Source organism: Artibeus jamaicensis, unplaced genomic scaffold, assembly GCF_021234435.1.
Source record: "Artibeus jamaicensis isolate MK-2021 breed Jamaican fruit bat unplaced genomic scaffold, CSHL_Jam_final scaffold_833, whole genome shotgun sequence".
NCBI lineage: Eukaryota > Metazoa > Chordata > Mammalia > Chiroptera > Phyllostomidae > Artibeus > Artibeus jamaicensis.
This window is the reverse complement of record NW_026522056.1, coordinates 1,772,197-1,792,588: the sequence shown is the minus strand read 5'-3', so window position 1 is coordinate 1,792,588 and position 20,392 is coordinate 1,772,197. Positions and strand designations below refer to the sequence as shown.

Below are 20,392 nucleotides of genomic sequence, written 5' to 3'. Positions count from 1 at the left end.
TTTTAATACTGGAAACGCTACAAAATAATCTATTGATTTTAACTTCCTTATCTCCCACAGAATGAAGCCCCGTGAAAATAGTGCTCTCTCCCCCGGGGCTCCCCTTATTTTTAGTGCGTGCTGATAATTTCTCCTTCGTCAGATTTACTCATTGTATTTTGAGCTCATAAAACATGCATATAAAATTAGCACGTTTCAAATTTATGGGGGGAAACGAGTTTTTCTCTCTTAAATTTATTAATTCAAAACTCGATGCAATTTGAAAGGGGGTATCTTTTTCGTGCTTCCACATGAAAAAGACAGGCTTTTTAGGAAACTATATACATAATCTTAATACCCCTCCCCACGCCGAAACGCCTAAAATAAAAATTTCACAAAACATGTACAAGAAATAATTACAAAACAAAAAAAAAAAGAGGAAAAGCTCAGATACAGAAAAGTTTTACAAAACCCAGAATGGAACGCTGCCATCAGAAAGAGGTGGGGGCATTTCTTTGTATAAATTAACACCCCCCCCAAAAAACGGTAACAACTACAAAAAAACTTGTGTTTGGATCTGCCTTACTACATCGGTAACAAATGAGAACAGCTTCCGGCACTGGGTCCCCGGCAACTAAACGCCCTCAGGAAGCGATGCGGGATGAGAGTGAGCGCGCCGCGGAATAGGAAAGTTGGAGTCGCCTCTTGCTTGGTCTTTGTGTCCCCTTGAGCAAAGAAACGCTTTCTGCCTCCGTGGATGATAAATACTGTACAAAAAGTCTCAAGAAAACGCCGAAGGTCAGTCTGAAACGCACGACTGTGTCCACTTCTAGAGGTCGCCAGAAACTCCCAGGAAAGCGAATTGGGGGCAGGGGGTATGTGTCACCTAGTGTTCATCACCAGTGTTTTCCTTTTTACAAGAGTGTGGAAACGTCTATACAAAAGCAAGGCCGCGCTGGGCCAGGCCGGGTGCCTGGGGCGGGCCGCCTGCTCCTTTTCGCTCGGCGCCGGCGCGGGCCGCCTTTTCCCCGGCGTCCCTAGATGTGCGTCAGGGGAACCGTGCCGTTGACGCCTGCGCCCGCGCCCTGGTAGTGCTGTGGCAGCGAGTGCAGTCGGCTCTGCGCCGCGGCGGCCGCTGCAGCCGCCGGGTCACCGCCCTCGCCAGCCGGCAAGTACATGCTGATCATCTCTCGCAGGTCCCCGGGACACGGCGCCCGCGAATGCGCTGGGGCCGGCGGGCTGCCGCTTGGCTCCGACTTGACGAGAGAGCCGAGGGCGCCCAGGGCGCCCGACGACGCAGCCGCGGCGGCTGCTGCGGCCGCCACCGCCGAGTTCTGGTGCGCGCCGCCCGCTGCAGCTGCAGCGGCTGCAGCGCCGTAGGGGAGGCCGCCGTAGCCCGAGGGCGAGGCGCTCATGTAGCCCTGCGAGTTGGAGATGGGGCTGTACTGCAGCGCGCCCATGTCGTAGCGGTGCATGGGCTGCGGGTTGTGCGGATGCGCGTGCGGGTGGTGCGGGTGCGGATGCGCTGGATGCGCGTGCGGGTGCGCGCTGCCCGCGCCCGGGTGCTGCCCGTAGGCCAGCTGCGCCTCCTGCATCATGGCTGCGGCCGCGGCTGCTGCCGCCACCGAGCCGGGGTAGGCACCGTTGGCCCAGCCGTTGACGTGCGCGTAGCCGCCGCCCGCAGCGCCGCCGGGACTCTCGAGGCGCTGGCCCACGGCCGCCGCGCCCACACCCACGCCCATGGCCACGGCCGCGCCACCAGCGCCCGCGCCGGCCGCCAGCAGCCCGCCGGCCAGCGAGTACTTGTCCTTCTTGAGTAGTGTTTTAGTCTTGCGGCGCGGCCGGTACTTGTAATCCGGGTGTTCTTTCATGTGTAGCGCGCGCAGCCGCTTGGCCTCGTCGATGAACGGCCGCTTCTCGGCCTCGGACATGACCTTCCATTCGGCGCCCAGGCGCTTGCTTATCTCCGAGTTGTGCATCTTGGGGTTCTCCTGGGCCATCTTGCGCCGCTGCCCGCGGGACCACACCATGAAGGCATTCATGGGTCGCTTGACCCGGTCCTGGTTGGCCTTGGCGCCACCGCCGCCGCCACCGCCCCCACCGCCGCCCACCCCGGCCGGGCCTGACAAGTTCGTGGGGGCCTGGGCACCGCCAGGCGAGTGCAGGTCGGTCTCCATCATCATGCTGTACATTAGGGCGGCTCACGGGTTCACCGGCACCGCGCAGAGAGGGCCTGGAACATAGACGGCCGGGGAGGGGGAGGCAGGGAGATGGAGAAGGACTCAAAACAGAGCTAAACTTTGGGGTGGGTGTGTGGGGAGAGGTCTTAGCAGAGAAAAGAAGGCGGGGGTGGAGGCAAAAACAACAAAAAGGAGGCAAAAATACACGCACTCAGCGCTGGTCCGGCTCACAGGTGGAAAGTTTCTCCTCGTGCACGAGCCACTTGCCAAAGAGGGTGATGGCTGGGGTCGCGGTCCTCGCCGCTGCCCCAGCTGGGTTGCCCTCGGAAGAGCGGTGCAAACAGGTGCAGTTGTGGCCAAGTTGCAGCTCCACTTTTCGGGGCCAGAGCGATGCGCAGGGCCCGCTCCGGGACTCAGTGCCTCCTCCTCGCCGGCTGCCGTTGCCGCGCACGCTGCCTCCTTTCTCCTCCACTTGGTCCTCAGAGGCCTCCAACTCCGGGGCTGCAACTTCTAGCAGGGTGGCGCGTCGCGTGCGCTGGGCATGTGCGGGTCCCGGGTGCCTAGGGGGGAGCGAGGCGACGAGGGGGGAGGAGAGGGGGGCCGGGGGGATTACGGGGCAGCTGGGGAGGGGGCCGGGGGCAGCCGAGGGAGCGCAGGCGCGCAAAGAGGGCCGGAAAACCGGGGCCCCCAAGCCCAGGATGCCCGCTGCCTGCCCGGGGCGGTGCGCTGGAAGCGGAGGCGCACACGGGGCCGGCGGCGCGCGGGGCCCAGCAGCCATACGCCGGCCCGGGCTGCCATTAAATGAGCGTGCCGCGGCCAATGGGAGCTGGCGGCGGCGGTGATTTGCATGGCGCGCTGGAGAGTGACGTGAGGAGGGAGTAGATACTCTGGGCGCGGGCGGCGGAATGGGGAGGAGGGGAGAAAGGAGGGGGAACAGGGGCAGGAAGGAGGGGGGAAAAGGAGGCCAGGGAGGGGGGTCACAGCCACGCTGCTTCCTGAGCGCGCGCGGTGGCGGCGAACTCTGAGCTTACCCTCGCTTCTCTCCGCCTGCGCGCTCCGCACGATGAACGATTGGATTTAAAAGCAAGACGAAGATAGAGTCATTCAGGGATGGGGTGGGGGTGAGGATTACAACCCCAAGCCACTTTTAACTGAGCGCATCCTCGACCCAGCTCCTCCTCTGCCCACCCCTTCCCGACAACTCTGCCTCTGCCGCGAAAGGGCAAGTTTCGGACTGAGGCAGGAACCTCGCCTTCTGCTCGGCCCCAGGGTTGGAAAGGAGGGGCGCGACCTTGGGAGCAGGAAAGGCTGTCCAAGGTGCACAACTCGAAAGCACTCCCCCCACCATACACGAGGGCACTCTTGCGAGGCGTGGGCAACGCAGTTACTTCCCCTTGCCCTCCCATGGACGCGTGCTTCACCACCGCGTGTACTGAAGTTCTCCAGTGCCCCCTCTCGTAGGGAAGGCCTTCACAGTCCAGGCCCCAATAATTCCCATAACGGGGGAGCTATTTGTGCCGAGCTTGGCTCCATAGCATTTTTTTTAGCATCAACCCTGAACTTTCGTTTTTTGAGGAGCGTCTTTAAAGAGCCTGGCTATTATAGTTACACACTCTTCTCAATTTGGCTTCCTCCTAAAAAGGAATTTCTAGGAAGGTTGAAAACAAGATCTATCTGGACTCCAGTTACTTAACACCAGTTTTAAAAGTTTGAAGTCCTACAAGACAGAGGCAACCCGCGCTCTCCTGTGGAACATCTTCCACAAGCTGTTTGCCTAAGAACTGCGAAAACTGCGCGAATGGAGCGAGCCCCCCTGAAAGATAATCGGCAAAGTGTGGCCTGGGGACCAAACGACAGGCGCTCTTCTCCTGCGTTTTGCAAACGAAAGGCCAGGTTCCTGGAGCGACTGGGGCATCCACCTGCGGTTATAATTCATAAACCTCAAAGTGTCTTCGATAACACCAGTGCTCATTCGGTTTCCTGCCGAATGATATGAAAGTGACCCAAAGACTTCTGGCAGAAAATCCGTGGAGACCACCACGCCTCCTGCGTCCTGAGGGAGTAACGGGCATCTTCCCTGAGCACCGGAGGGGAAAGTGCTTAGGGGTGGCTGGGGGGCGAAGTGGGGCCTAACCAAAGACGATGACTGACCTTCTTGTAACAGAAATGAGCATATGATAATGACCGTAAGGGTAGTGATAAGGATGTGTAACTGTGTTGGTCAGTGAACACGTGACACCTCTTCTTACCCCCTCCATCATTTAAAAGAAATTCTGAAGGGGTGAATTTCCTGACCCTACTGCTTGTCCAAGGTACAGGGATAATACTTTCTTTCCTGTCAACTGCTATGATTATTACAGTAGCTTTTTTATTGCAAGGTTGCTACAGTATGCAATGCAACAGCAAATTGGTCTCTGCAGATTAAGCTGCTTTCATTTTGGGCTATTCAGCATTTAATAGTGAACTCATTGAATAGTATATAATTATATTAGAAAAGAAACGTCATTTCATATTTATTTTTCATTAAATATCTAGGCTATAAACTTGGTTTTCAAACTACCTTCTTATTTCAGCAATCCAGTTTGTTAAATCTTTTGATTTGTTCCTGTACTACCTCCAAATATCAGTTACATTGTGAATGAACAACACCACCATCACAAAGAGCAAGAATACAGTTTGAGAATGCTATAGGTCCATTTTTCCTCTGCTAATTTAGCAGGCGATGGGTGTGCATGAGATCCAGTGTTTCATGGAAAATCAGCAAGACTGAAATAAAGGAAATGGTTTACAAATTATAAACTATATTATCTACTTAGCAACTGAAAAATTTCTTTCCTCTGCTTTTCAATTTAGATTTTAAACCAAATAGCCTAAGACCCCCTGAAAATACTTTGTGTGAACCAGGGGTGGCACGTTATTTTCCATATCAATGGAACAATTTATTTTAGAAACGTCCCACCCTTCGGTGAGCATTGCAGGAATGCTTTATGTTGGGGGACTTGGGTAGCTGACTTTGAAATGGTTTAGTTTCTTTCTACATAGTCCTGAAAATTGTTTCCAAATTCAGCGACATTACCCTTGTTTTCTAGAACACCTAAGTAGGAAGTAAATGGGTTAGCCTTTTATGAGCTCACACGAGTGCATAACATTTGGGGCCCTCTCCGTAAGTCCCTTTCAGTAAGGAGATGCTCCCTGGGCCCACGCAGGCCCACACTATGGGTGCCCACGTGCCTGAGCATTAACACAGAGCTGCAGGTGTAACTTGTTGCCAAGGGGTAGATGATTGGCAGGTGCCGCCTGTGCCAATTAGGCAATGGCAGGGCACTGCGTGCCAGACCTCTCAGTGCCTTCCATCCTGGCACAGAGGTGGAAGCGTGTGGTATCAACTCCTGCCGCTAATGGCTTTTGGGAGCCTCAGTTTTTTTGCTCCTTCTGATCCCTCTCCCCAGTTACTCTTTAAAAATAGAGAACAGTCCAAAACTAGTTTGAAAAACACCTCTTCTCCCTTTTCTCTTTCTCCTTTCCACCCTGCACCAGGCTGGCAGGGGCCTCCTTCAAACGGAGGACTTTCTCAAAGGCCAGGCACTGGAGGGTTTGAAGACAGAGTATGCTAGTTCCAAGAAATGCCAGAGCCCAGACCCCTAGGGGAAGATTGCTTCACTGTTGATTGACAAAATTTGCTCTCTTGCCAACTTAGAAACTTCATTGTGCCTCTATACTCAAAGTGCCAAAGGAAAGATCAACTTCAGAAATGTAGATAAGTAAAAATGCTTTCTCTTCTTTTATTTCACTTGTGGGCATGATCCTTAAGGAAAATTCAGATCCAAGCCATTTACTGGAGGAAATTAAGTACATCCATGCATATGTGCACATGCACATGTACACAATATTTCCATACATGTGTACACATGTACCCACAGAATAGAGTATATGCATGCCTATACATGTGTATATACAGAATACACACATGTATATCTGTATACCCAGGATGTATGTATAGACACACGGGTACACACAAAAGACATGCATACACAGGTATGTAATATATTTAGGAGATACACGAGCCCTTGCCTTTCAAATACATTGAGTTTTCCACTTTAAATAAGATACTATTAGCTTAAACTTCCCATATAGAAGAACTAAAACTTTTGGGTTTTGCTTCCCCCACCCGTGTTGAGTCCAGGAGAAACCTGGGAAATAGAGAGCTCACCGGACAGAATCCTCTCCTCCCCACTAGCAGTCTTTAAATGAAGGGCAACTTTCAGGTACCTAGAGGTGAGTTTCAGTACCGGGGCCAGCCTCAAACTCCCGGCAAGCAGAGAGGTGGTCAGACTAGGAGCTCTGGGGAGGCAAAGGTCACGGTGGGAAAAACGAAGAAAACGAAAAACTCTTCCTGTCTTCCTCCACCTCGGCACAGACGGCCAGCCCTGGTGACACTCTCCCGGGAGAGGTGTCCCCGTGTGACCCTGCCCTGCACAGTTCAGCTCCAGGGGCTTCTGAAGACCCGTAAGTACTCGGGCCACGTGCAGGCGCCTCGGTGGACAGCGCAGGACGCGGCCTCGCAGGCTCTGGTGTCGCCCCAAAGGGCTGAAACCAGAGTTCTAGGAAGCCAAATCATTAGGGAGCCGCCAATTCTTAGGCAGGACTTTGGGAGAGAAAAGAGTGATCCGAACGAAGAAGAGGAGAAGGCGGCAAAGAAAGCGTAGGACAGAAAAAGGAGTGGAAGACAGTTCAATTGGAAGAGGCTTTCGAGGTCGTGTCGGCCGACCAGAGGGCTTCCTAAAGGAGGCGCAGAACAAGCAGAGGCCGAGGGAACGCCAGCCTGGGAAGGGACCGCGGCGCCAGTCGGGGTACCGGCTGGAGGGGGGCGCCGTGGGTAGAAGCGACGGGGCGGAGGCTGGGTCCCCTTCTCACCCTCGCCCCCCGCCGCCCCCGCCCAAGCTCAGCAGCACCACGTCGCGGGAGGCGGGGAGCCAGTCTGCCTGATTGCAGAGCCTCTGCCCAGGCCCCGCGCGCGTCTGCCCTGACGCAGCCAAGCGGGCCTCGATCGCCGTCTACTGGCCGCCGCTGCCCTCGCCGGCCTCGCGGAGCTGGGCGCCTGGAGGCCCTCGCTTTCAGTCGCCGCGCTCCTCTGTAGCTCCTGCAGCTCACCGCGCGCGTTGGAGGGTTTGAGCCCCAGGGCGCGCCGGTGATGGGCCTGGGAGTTCTGGGGGGGGGGGGGTGCTGGTCTCTCCCGGTCCCTCGGCTCGCTTGACACCCGCACCCCTCCCCCAGCCTTAGTCCGGAGGAAGGAGTCAAAGCACAAAACTTTTTGTTGTTGGTTTTTGTTTTAAAATAATAGCCATGGGAAAGGGGGAAGAGAGGCAGGGGAAGGTATAGAAAATCGCTTGCCCGTGTGGCACTTCGAGGGACATCTGTGGCCTTAGGGACAGCAGCAGAGCAGATCCTTGTAGCTTCCCTGAGTGTGCGAGTCCACCGTCCTCTGTCGACTAAAACCGTCCCGGTTTAGCGGGCTCTGGCGGGACGTCTGCGGGAAAGTGGGAATAAAGCCCTTCCCTTCGAAAGCAAGCAAGGCTTTCTTTTTACAGCGATCAGTGTGGATTCGTAAATGCACAGTGAGGAGCAAACGACCGTCTGTGTGCGTGCGTTTGTGTTGTTTTGTGCCTCCTGGCTCTCTGGGTGAAAGCATTTGGAGAATCTCTGGGAGCTTTCGAGTAGGGGCTCACCCTGTGAGCAGTACTCACACATATAATTCAAATTTCACAGCTGACCTGCTCTGAAAACCTCAATCAGCTTCTAATTGAAGGGAAAACAAAATATTGCTTCCCTACAGCAGAGCTAACGATTTAATCATTATATCAGACATTATAGCTTTTAATTAGGCTAATGCTGATACTGTATGGAAAGAGATAATTCAACACAGTTCTTGATGAATTCTGTAATTGGGTTAACGGCGGAGCGGTTGGGGGAGAGACGTCAATATTCAAGCTGCGTCTGTAGCCACCAGGTTTATGAATGAAAGAGAGAAGACAAGGGGAGGAAAACACTGGGACCCGAGGAGAGCATCGCGCCCTCCGCGCCGTGTGGAATTGCGAGCACTCGGTAGGGAGGGCGGCGGGACCCCGGCGAAGCTGGGTGCCAGGCCACCCAGGCCTCACAGCCAGCTCCAGCTCCTCCTGCCGCTCAGCCTGACTGGCCTTCTTTTGCGAGAAGCTTTCTGAGGAGACTCTCAGCCAGGCTACCTGCCCCTTAAACCTGGGCCCTGGGGTCTCCTGGAGGGTGTCCACCTAGCCCCAGCCAAGTGGGGCAGAGGGCTGGGCTGAGCGCAGCTTTAGCGCGCCCTTTTATAGAGTGGTCTTTAAAGACACGAGCTCTCCCTGGGTCCACCCCCCGCCCGGCTCTGGAGCTAGCCCAGAGGTCACAGCGCCTCCCCACCTGAAGTCAACAGCCACCTTCGCAGTTCCTGGGGTGACATCTGGGGTGCAATGGGCGCGCAGAGCCCGAGTCGCCCATGGGCTCGGCAGGCTGTCTGCATTCCCGTGTCCACACCGATTCCTCAGGGTTTGGGAGGAAAGCGGCTCCAGTAGGGACCCTGGCTACTTCCCAGGAACCTGGCCTAGCTAACCTTGGCTAAGCCCGCTGCCCAACCTTGGGGAGGCGGGCAAAGACTGGCAGACGAAGAAGGGCCTTCCTAGACCAGTAACTAAAAGTCCTGTGAAGAAGCTGGTAAGGAAAAAGCCACCAAATTCACCTGCAAAGTGACTTTGCGAAAGGAGGCTTCGGTGGTGGACACTCTCTACCTTCTCCCCACCTGGTCTTGCCAACTATGACCTGGCCTGGCCTAGAAGCGGTTTTGGGGTCCTTCTCTGCCAGCTGCAATGGACAAGCCCCTCCTCCCCTGGGGCCGTGGTCGGCTGGAGGAGAGTTCCCCACTCTCTTCTGCCTCCCAGATTTGTAGGACCCGCAAAAATTGTCCTCAAGTCGGGGAATCCGAGCAGCTGAGACCTGACCCAACCAAAGGAGCAGCTTCGGGAGCCTTAAATTTTAAAGAGAAAATGCCGGTCTTTCCAAAGTTTCTATGGGCTTTGTAGAAGGCCGCCTGAGCTGCCCTCTCTTTGGGTTTAATCCGAATGGTTTCAGTGTGATTTTTATGTCCATTTATATTTCTGAAGCCCCCCATTTTTTACTCTTCGGCTTAACTACAGATGTACAACATGCTCCTTCAAGATATAAATATACCGTATTGTGATTCCTCATCGTATTTTGTCAGTAATTACCACAAAATTAAATGGGTCACTGCTAAAGTTTCATTTACACAACCCCCCGTAATTAAGTTTGAATATGCCTTTTCACGCTGTATAAAAGTTGTAGTTTTCTAACACGTGTAGTTTTCTGTGGTGAAGAATGCTTGTGTTCGATGTGACGGTGAGAATGCAAAGCGTCTCATCTGTGCGGGAAGTGTGCTTGGTTTCTTCCTGAGACAGTGTGAACACACAGGGCAGATCGAACTGTCTGGAGTGGGGGAGGTTCCTAATCGTTCGATGCAAATTTACAGAATATTAAGGTCTGAAAATATGGGGCGTCTGATTATGTTAACTTCTAAAGCCAAGATTCTTGGGAGAGACTGAACCGGATGCTGAACACACCAAGCCGGTGGGCAGGCAGGCCCGCTGCCCCCGTGCAGCAGAGGGTGTGGGGTTTGGTGCAGGAGGCTGCAGTGATACTCATCCCACGAAATGAAAGCCACGGTTTCAGGCGCAGGCAGTGTCCTAATTAAGTGCAGGTGAGCTGACCACCGGCGGGTGTGTGCTGGGAAGGGCTCTGGTTACAAGAAAAAGTACCCGATTCTCATATTCTCTCATCAGCCCCCAAATAGAAAAGGCATCACTCACACGAGGAGACAAGTCATAAGGAATTTCTATATGAAAAGAAATAAAGTGAAATCAGAGATGCTTTTTCTTACAGGCCATCCCTGTTATTGCAAATTAGATTAGCTACACAGACTTCAATATACACATGACATGAGGTTCACAGGAGTGAAAGGGCCATCCACTCCAATCTCTCCTTTCATCGAAGCACCTCACATAAATTACATCTTGTCCTTTAATACATTTTTTCAATGAGATTAAAACATCACTTTGACACAATTTCAAGTTTTTTCAGTTACTTGTGTTGCTTACTTCAGAAAACAGCAAACAGGGAAAGCGGGTCAGTTGAAATCTTCAGGCAATAGGATTGGACGGCCGCCCTGGGCCCTAGGCTGTGAGAGGCCCCTCTGCTCCGTGGTGGGGCCACGCATCTCACCCTGCGGAGGCCAAAGCCATCTGTCCTGCCAGGGGAAATCAGATCGTTCATCCATGTTTGAGGTGGCAGTCTCTGGGTAGCAGAGCAAGGACCTACAGCCCGTCACCAAGAATTCTCACCGACTCCCCATCATTAATCATCTTGGGGAGCCAGCACCATGAATATGAGATGGAGGGAGGTTTGGTAGGTCAGAAAAAGGTAGCCTTTGAAATTGAACTCAGGGTCAGTAAGGAAAAAGTAGGTAAACAGTGGTGTTTTCTACAAAACTGGCTAAAGGGGGGATTTCCACCTCCGTATCTGGCTGCTGGGTGCCACCTCTGCCTTTCTCGACCGACCACACCAGGACTGGCACCCCTGACTCTGCGGAGTGGCCCCAAAAGGGCAAAAGACCCCATTAGGCAGTAGAGGAGTGGTATTTGGGTCTTAGGGTAGAAACTATGCATTTTCTTTATATTTTAGCTATCTAAAACGGTGTCCAACCCTCAGGACACACAAGTGAATTTGCTCCTGGGGGAGAAGCTGGTTACTACCCTTCTTTGCAGGTGGTTGTGCCCTCTCTGTTTGCACAGGTAGGCCGGTCACCTCGAGCACGGCCCCGCAGAGGGGTCCCAGTGACCTCCTCTTACTTGTGCACAGAAAGACCTGGCGTGGGGGGTCCAGCGGGCAAAGTTCCCACAGGTTCCTTGGAGGGATGACCCTTCCTTTTCATTCCAATCCTGTGTACCCAACAACCGGCTGCCGACGCCCACGCCAGGCTCCATCCTTCCCAGTGGTAACCAGGACCCAAGTACAGACCACCTGGAGCTTTGCTCTCATCCTCAGGGAGCGCACATTCTCCGGCAGAGCCACAGAGCCTGCTTGGCTTCATCATGGAGAGACGTTTCTGGGGGAAGGAAACCTGGGAACACTTGAGGCAGTGTGGGTTAGGGGCAGAATTCCTTCCCATGGATCCTGGCCTTCACCGATCGTCTTCATCACACGGTTCTGCCGCCTGACCACGGACTCGCCAGGCCCGAGCTGGGGAGCAGAGGAAGAGGCTTAGGGTAGCGTCACCCTGGTCCTACGGGAGAACAGAGCAGGAGCCCTCCCTCCCCAGGTCCAGCGCAGACAAAGCTCCCGGCCTGGCTGCCTGGGCAGCCTTACTATGCTGACCAGCGCTTCTCAGGGGTCCGCTGGGCCAGCCGGGGAGCCGTCAGTCCGTGCAGGCCTCGGTTCCCCCGCCCGTCACAAAGGAGCTTCCAGAATCCCGGCCCCACGGCGCTCCTGGAAATCGATGCGGTAAAGCAGTTTTAATGGGTTAATTGACTGGCTGCCGCTATCGTGTCCAAACACCTGTTTCTTGCAGGAGGCAGCCAGCCCCGCTCAGTTCGTGGTTGATGTCAGCCGACCCGTCCGGCCCGGCTCGGCCCGGCCGGTCGACTTCAGCACCCGCCACCGCCGAAAATCCATTTCACCTTTGAAACTTCGTCACCTTTCCTCTCCGCCGGCGGCTCAAACCCGGGAACTAGAGGGCGGAGGCGAGCGACCAGCCGGTGCGGGTGGGCACGGTGGTGCCCAGCGGCTGCCACGCAAATGCGATTTCGCAGGAGGAGGGAGGACGCGCTGGGGGGACTGGATGTCCGTGTGGGGGTCACCCCCACTGAGGAGGCCCACTCAGCAGGCAGGGATTCGGGGCACCGGAGCTCCACCTCGCAGCGCCCTGCCCTCGCCAGCGGGATTGAGGCCTTGGCCGCGGCGGGGTTCCGGCCGGGCGTCCGGTCCAGAGTCGCCGGCTGCAAATCAAGGGCTCGCTGCTCATGGAGTGTGTGTGTGTGTGTGTGTGTGTGTGTGTGTGTGTGTGTGTGTTAATACAGTCAAGACCGTCGGTCAGTCAGTCATAGTTAAATTGATTCTTTGCCTAAAACACCTCTCATTAACTGGCACACGCTCAACATGTTAATTTTTAAAACGTAATTTCAAACCGCGGGTTTAGTTCTCAGCGTGCCTGGAGTGCACTGCTGACCGCCGGAGCCGGCTCCGCCGAGGGTTCGGGCGCCGAGCCGGAGCCTGGGCCCTGACGGGGGCGGGGAGGGGGCGCGGCGGCCGCAGGCAAAACCAGAGCTGCCGCGGACCTAAACCTCTCCCCCAAATCGACTGGCTTGACCTCCCTCTCCCTCCCCCAAAAGGACGACCCAGAGAGAAACCGAGTCTTCGTCCACTGGGCGGGGGCCAATCTAAAAAGCCGAGAGGAGGGGAGGAGTGAGCCCACAGATAAGAAAATGACAAATGGACGCCCCACGCGAGTGCGCCCGCAGCGGCCTCCACAGCATCCCACCTGTTCTCTACCGAGGACGAAAGCTGCGGAGAGACCTTCCCTCCTTCACCGAAAGTCGCCTTAGAGACACCCGGCCCCCTCTCAGAGCCTGTCCGGCCCCCTCCCCAGCTCCCGGCGCGCCGAAGCCCCCGCGCAAGTTTGAGACACACTTACAGTTAGTTCCTCCTCCCGCTCCGGCGGGTCCCCGGAGCGGGTCCGGCGCGGCTGCGCCCCCAGAGCAGCGCCCGCGGGCGCCTCCCCAGCCCCCGCTCCTCGGGACCGGGGGGCCCGCCTGCGCTATACGCCCAGCGCGCCGCTGCCCCGGGACCCCGTCCGGTCGGCTCCCGGCGGCGCCTGCACCGCAGACGCGGGCGCCGGCGCCACGCGCACGCACACTCACATGCGCACACTCACACGCGCACCCCCGTTCGCACACTCACTGCACACGCACTTGCTCCTCTCTCTCGCCTCGCGCACACCCTCCCAGACACACACGCTGTAGGCGAGAGAGACAAGAAAATGAAATTTATTATTGATAGAAAAGACTTTAAAGACAATTTCAAGTTATTGTTTCTCTCAGGAAAAAGGGGGATCCCTCCACATAATGAAACGCCTTTTGTGTGGCGCCGAACAATACCAAACAAGTATTCTAATAAATAGCCACTTTTTTGTTCCTACTCGACAGTGAATAGAATTGAGCAGTTGGTTCTCGAGCAGCTGCGACGCCGTTTTGAGCTGGGAGGTGGAGCCGCGTCTCCCGCGCGCCCCGCGCCGCGCCCCGGCCTGCCACCCCTCCCCCGCCGCGGCCCGCGCGCTTCCCGCTCTTCCTCTTGTTCTGGGTCCGGTTCCTCGCCTCCCGCACTCCCACCCCCGGCCCGGCCTGGCCTCAGAGGTTCAATAAAACTGCAGGGACCTGAACATCCCCCCTTCTCTCCTGCGCCTCCTCCCCGAGGGGTTCCGACACCTCCCCCCCACTCCCCATAAAATAGTTGTCACTCCTGTCATCACGCAGGCTACCGATTTCCGTTCTGAGCTGCTCTTCTGGTCCTTTCCCAACCTCTCGGTGGGAGAACGTCAGTCGCCCCGCCTGCCGTCGGGAGCGACCTGGGTCCCCGGGCCTGTCCTGGGGTTATCAGCCGCCCCTCCCCCCCTCCGCCCGCCGCGTCCCGGCCGCAGGCTCACTCCTTCCCCAGCACAGCGTCGGCTTTGTTCTTCCGCCCTGGGGACACCTCGGCCTAGTTCCTCCCCACCCCGCGCTTTTAAACTGCACCTCGCCCGCTTCCTGGGCCTTTGAGACTAACGGCAGCTACTGAAGGAAAGACAGTGTTTCATTTAGGATTAGTGCCGTGGACACAAAACTACAGGTAAAAACTCGCCCGGCCAGGCAGCCTCAAGTCACCAGCGCGCGTGGGTGGTGGGGAGCGCCGCAGTACTGTGCGGCCACCACACCGCCTCGGGGCGCGGAGCCTCCCTGCGCCCTGACTCCCTCTGCAGGCGGAGTCCAGGGCCACCCTCTGGAGGACAGTGCTGGCCTCCCGCCTCTCCGCTGGCCAGCGCGGGGGAAGAGGAGAGAAGGCGGCTGGAGCTGGATCGCTCTCGCACCCCTCTGCCTCTCTCTCTCTCTCTCTCTCCTCACCTTCCTCCTTCCGTTCCTTTCTCTGTCTGTCTCTCTTCAATTGTGTGAAGTTGTCAGCACTTCCTACTTAACTCTATTACCCTCTGATCCTCTCTGAAAGTGTATCAAAAGCAACTAACTGCCTTTCTGAAAATGATGACCCCACGTTTTGCCTAGAGGACTTACGTCCCCCTCCTACCAGAAGGAAAGATATTTAGCAACATTAAAAAAATTAAAGTGCAAGTACAGTACATTTGAACACCTTAAGTGCTTATCAGCCCCTTGGTGTTTCAGGGTGTAAGGTGTGTACTTGCGTATCTTGAACAAATGTATGATTTTTTTTTCCTGACAGCTGCAGTTTTCAGGAGATCCTTTCTGCCTAGCTCCAGTTGTGGAGACAAAAAACCCACATAACTTTTACTCAGTGGACCTTAATCTAGGGAAACACTATGTCATTTGCAAAGTATTTCTCAATTGGACAAAGTATTTAGGAGTACAGGAAGAGGAGGTAGTGTTTTGGAACTCGCCCAAGAACTCGGATATTAGCTAGGATACTCTTACTAGCTGCTCACTCTTCCCATATGACAAGTTGATGTAACTGTCAAATGCCGCATATAGCAGGTGTGTTGCTTTACTTGTGAATTTTTTTTTTGAAGTCTACTTTTGAGAAACTGTATTCCCATGGAGTTTTCGGTAATTTAGTTCTGTCGTCTGAGATTTTGGTAACAACAGGAAGAGAGACTTTGATTCCTGATATTTTTTAAAAGCTGGGTTTGTGCAGGAATCTTGTGGGGACGAGGAAGCACATTGGAATTGGACCAGTTCCAGCAGGCCCCCTGAAAGCTTTTCCCTTTTGTATGGAAAATGGAAACATTTTGGAATCCAGATATAAAACTTTGACTTACATTTTACATGTTAAATCACTGAAAGATTGGGTACAACACTGCCTCAAGCTTCAAAACCTGCAAATATTTGAATAGTTTTTGTAAGCGGAGCAGCTGCCAGTCAGCCGGCTTTGACAGGCTGCCACAGTTTGTCACTTAATGGTGGGTGTTAGGCTGAGTGCAAAACACTCTGGCAAACAGATGTCAAACTCGTATCTCGTATCAACGGGGGTTGTGAAGTGGAATTTTAACCGACGTCTAGGTCTGGCGCACGGAAGCCCAGGTGTGCACGCGTGTACAGTGGCTCAGCCCTGGATCCTGGAAACAGGACCTTGAAATTCTGTTGAACCCAGAGTGAGCCTCTCTCCCGCCCAAGCAGAGAAGCAGTCGGGCGAACGCGTGGTGCAGGGTGTGTGTGTGGCGGGGTGGGGAAGGCGTGGGGAGGACGTTGCGAGGGTTCTCCACCACTGCCCTCCTCCTTCCCACACCTTTCCCTCCCTTTGCAAATCCTGGCGCTCAGAGAGGCCCAGAGACAGCAGAGCCCCAACTTCCTGTGATTTCGCTTCGGGCACCCTCTCAGGGGCTCAAGCCTCTGCCCTGCAAATTCGGCCCTTGGCGGCAAGCCTTTCTCTTGGCCTCGGTAGTGACATTGGTGGTGGCAACCGATGTAAAGACTCGCTACCCGCAGCGGAGCCGGCCGGTCCAGCCAAGGTCAGCCCAGAAGTCGGCAGCCACGCCGGATCGCAGTGACAGCCAGAGACACCAGCAGAGCACCGAGGGCCTCAGCTGCTTTATTCGTACAGCGCTGACTTAGGGCGTCTGGATCCGAACTGGCTTTTCCTCTTTGTTGGTGCAGAGGGATCGGGCCCAAACAGCTCCAAGTATCTGAGCGCGGAAATTCTCAAAAGAAGATTTTGTTCAGGTGCCCCAGAGGTTGGCCTGGGACTCCCCTCTCTCTCCCAAGCGGGCTCTCTTCCCCAGGGGTCTGAATTGCCCCCTTAGTACTAGGGACCCTGGCTTCTAAAGAAACGCGCCCCCTTTTGGGCAGCTCCAAAGGACGCTGTATTTCTGGTCTCCAGCACTAGGAATGCTTGGCGAGGCTGTGGGCATGGTGCCCTGCACATTCTTTTCTCCCGGCAAATCAGTAAGAATATTTTCCTCTACTCACTCAGAGCCTCCTCGAAATATCTCCCCAGATTTTGACCTCTTGGTAATGCCTACTTGACTCATACACAAAATGAAGATACTGACAGGATCACATCTATAGCAATGTTATAAGGTAATGCCTGTGCCAGGACAGATTGTTAATGGTTATATTTTTGTAATATGAACTGTATTTACTTCCTGCTTCATCCACATCTCTCCTTTTCTTGGTATAACCATCCTGGCAACTTTATGTTTAAAACTTATTCTCGAAGCTGGAAGGTCAAAATAGCAATTTATTTTTTAAAACAATATATTAAATAAGTGTCTTTATTTTAAAATGTTTTATTTATTTTTAGAGAGAGGAGAAGGAAGGGAGAAAGAGGAAAACATCGGTGTGTGAGTCATCAGAGACACCCAATGGGCTGCCTCGCCCACGCCCCCGCATGGGCACCTGGCTGGCAACCCAGGCATGTGCCCCGTTTGGGAATCAAACCCCACGACCTTTCAGCGGCAGGGAGGTGCTCAACCCACTGAGCCACACCAGCCAGGGCCAGAAGAGAAATTTATGATTATGCTACAAAATGTGACCAAAGACAAACGTGGCAGTATGAAGATAAAAATCAAGTTTTCTTATAGAAAGAATGGTATGTCACTCTGCTTTGCGTGTTTCCTCATGATAGACATTTAAAAAATGCCTAAGAATCTTGAGGCTCTTACCTAATTTATATTAAATTGAGATCAAAACACTAATTTTAATTTGCTTTCCTATATGATCAGCCTGAGACTGATTCTTATTTTCCATGAATGCGTACACATGAATAAGTGCTTGAAACAAGACCTTAAGTTGTTTCTCATATTCTCACTGAGTATATCGAATCAAAGCACAGTTTACTGCCCCTGCCCCCAAACCCTCTTGAAATACACAGAGCAAATATTCTAGAGAGATGGAACATTTAGGATAAACAAAACTTCTCTCTGCCCATCGACTTTAGCTATATTTTAATGTAAAACCAAGTGTGTTAACTTTTTAAAATTAGTTTCCAAGGCCCTGGCTGGCGTAGCTCAGTGGATTGAGCGTGGGCCTGCGAACCAGAGTATCGCGGTTCGATTCCCAGTCAGGGCACATGCCTGGGTTGCAGGCCAGTTCCCAGCAGGGGACTCACAAGAGGCAACCACACATTGATGTTTCTCTCCCACTCTTTCTCCTTTCCTTCCCCTCTCTCTAAAAATAAATAAATAAAATATTTTAAAAAATTAGTTTCCACAGAAAAACTAATTGGGCTCATTCTAAATGTACAAAAATGTACACGTGAGCATTTTCACTTTCTTTTTTTCATTTTTATAGGATTTTAAAAAGAGATTTTATTTATTCATCTTTAGAGAGGGGAAGGGAGGGAGAAAGAGGAGAGAAACACCCACCGGTTGCCTCTCACACACCCCTGCAAACCAGGCACTGCCCTGACCTGAATCGAACTGGCGACCCTTGGCTTCGCGAGACGCTGCTCTACCAACTGAGCCATGCTGGGCAGGGTTATTTTTGATTCTCACTAGCGTTCACTCTTTTTACATGTACAAGTATCTGGCCTACCTGGGAAGATAATGCTAATTACAGACAGCTGGCACTGGAACTGCTGAAGCCTTTTACAACACTGCAGTGTCCAGGACTCATCCCAGACTAGCGGATGCAAACCCTTGAATTAAGGGCCCCAAGTGAGTCGGATTGGAATCTAGAGTTGAAAATCCCTGGATTAAAATAGCATTTTAAGCAAATTATTCAAAAACCCAGAAGAAACCACATTGTCTTGCAATTATAATAAATTGGTTTCTAATTTCATGAGAGAATCACCATGTAAACACATTTACTACTGCTCCTGTGAACGGAACTGCACATCTCCAACATGCTGACAGGGAACATGTGTGCCTACATGTTCCCATTTGTATCTGATATGCCATCGTCGAGCATCTCACAATTATTCGACAGAATCCCGGTTGGTCCTCAGAAGTGCTCGTGCTTGCTGGAAAGATGGGTGTGGTAGGGGAGGTTAAAGTGGACCAGTGTCTCCTGCAGCAGGCAATTTTGCCTCAGCACACTGGGTATCTGACTTTAAGCTCTCAAGTAGAACTGGGCAACAAGCAGGTCCTTATTAAGAAGACTGATCGAGATAGAAGGTGCTCACATCTTTGTGAGCCTTTGAGGGAAAGGCAAGTTACAGTTGCTATGTGTAAGAGATATGCGATAAGCATGTGGTGAAAAAGCCACACAGCTTCAGTGTTAAATTGTGTGGTGCCCTGGTACCTGTCAGGAGTTCGGATCGGAAAAGGTTCTATGAGAGTCACGACACTGAAGGGCGAGGCTTGAAGGATGGGGACGATCATGGTAGAAGGTTAGGGGAAGGAGGTTTTCATCCAGAAGAATGACAGCATCATGACAGGTGGATTTCCATGAGTAGGGACAACTTTCTAAAATCATAGTTAGCAGTGGTTTTGACATTGTTAGAATTCACCCACTGAAATAAATCCTTTAAATTTAAGTTTCACTTACCTATTTTTAGTTAAAGATAATAATTTCACTCTCATGGTAGTATTTTCTTTTTTAAAAAAAAGATTTTATTTATCTATTTTTAGAGGGGAAGGGAAAAAGAGAGGGAGAGAAACATCAATGTATGGTTGCTTCTCGTGTGTCACCTGCTGGAAACTGGCCTGCAACCCAGGGATGTACCCGGACTGGGAATCAAACTGTGATCCTCTGGTTCACAGGCCCACGCTCAATCCACTGAGCAACACCAGCCAGGGCTCATGGTAGTATTTTCTATGTCATTTATCCAAGGGTTTAAACTGAACTAACTCGTAAACCATAGCATAACAAATTTTGCTGATTTGTTGAATTTCTGAGTTGATGTTTAGCAAAACATAAGCTTCCCCTGTTCCATTTTCCCCAACAGTCAACTCTAACAGCCAACCAGATGCAGTTAGAACTGAAGCCACAGTTGTTGAATAGGAAGACAACATAAAATATTAATAAAAATATTGCCCTGGCTGGTGCAGCTTAGTGGATTGAACTTAGGCTGCAAACCAAATGATCACTGGTTCAATTCCCAGTCAGGGCCCATGCCTGGGTTGCAGACCAGGTTTCCAGTGGAGGCCACATAAAAGGTAACCACACATTGATGTTTCTCTCCCTCTCTTTCTCCCTCCCTTCCCCTCTGTCTAAAAATAAATAATTAAAATCTTTAAAAAATATTTCCTGAATCAGAGCTGAAAAGGGCCTATGTTTTATTTTATTTCAGTCCGCTAAGATAGAAGCTGAGCTGTAATTATTGGAACACCTCACCAAAGGATTAAATATAATGAGCAGAAAACTTGAATAATTATTACTAAAAGGAGGAAGGAGGAGTATGCTGATACACACATGCATACACATATGTATATACATACACACACGAATAAACAGCTTTCTCTCTATGAATAAATATGCATATATATGAGTGAGGGAACTTCTCAGTCATTAATTAATTCACAATCACAACAAAATAACTGTGAAGTTTCTAACACTTAAGATCCTTGACTGCTTCATAGGTGATGTGCCCATGTGCAACCTTGGTGTAGCGTTCTTCAGAGACGGAGGTGAGGTCACAGCTCAGTGGAGGGCAGCTCTCAGGAAGAGTGGTGGGTCCATAGTAGAGGTGCAGACGTTTGTTTAAGAATAAAGTGATTGTAACCTGGCTGGTGTGGCTCAGTGGATTGTGCACTGGGCCTGTGAACCAAAAGTTCACTGGTTCGATTCCCAGTCAGGGCCCATGCCCATGCTGGGGTAGCAGACCAGGTCCTCAATTGTGGGGCAGGTGAGAGGCAACCTGGTGAGAATATCACTCATACATTAATGTTTCTCTCCCTCTCTTTCTCCCTCCCTTCCCATCTCTCTAAAAATAAATAAGTAAAAATCTTTTAAAAAAACAAGTGATTTCGACATGGGCAGTAGCTCAAGACTGCC

The 20,392-nt window shown here is 52.5% G+C and overlaps 1 protein-coding gene and 1 long non-coding RNA gene across 2 annotated transcripts in view; both read right to left on the bottom strand.

Moving 5' to 3' along the window:
• Positions 1-20,392, bottom strand: part of LOC128626622 (uncharacterized) — a 117,350-nt gene that overhangs the window by 32,125 nt on the left and 64,833 nt on the right. The window lies entirely within an intron of this gene.
• SOX1 (SRY-box transcription factor 1) lies at positions 536-2,617 on the bottom strand. The gene has a single exon (XM_037140663.2). It carries the CDS (start codon positions 2,169-2,171, stop codon positions 1,017-1,019), a length of 1,155 nt encoding a protein of 384 aa, XP_036996558.1. The 5' UTR covers positions 2,172-2,617; the 3' UTR covers positions 536-1,016.

Coding starts and splice junctions, on each gene's coding strand:
- SOX1 (XM_037140663.2), bottom strand. CDS start 2,171: ATGTACAGCATGATGATGGAGACCGACCTGCACTCGCCTGGCGGTGCC.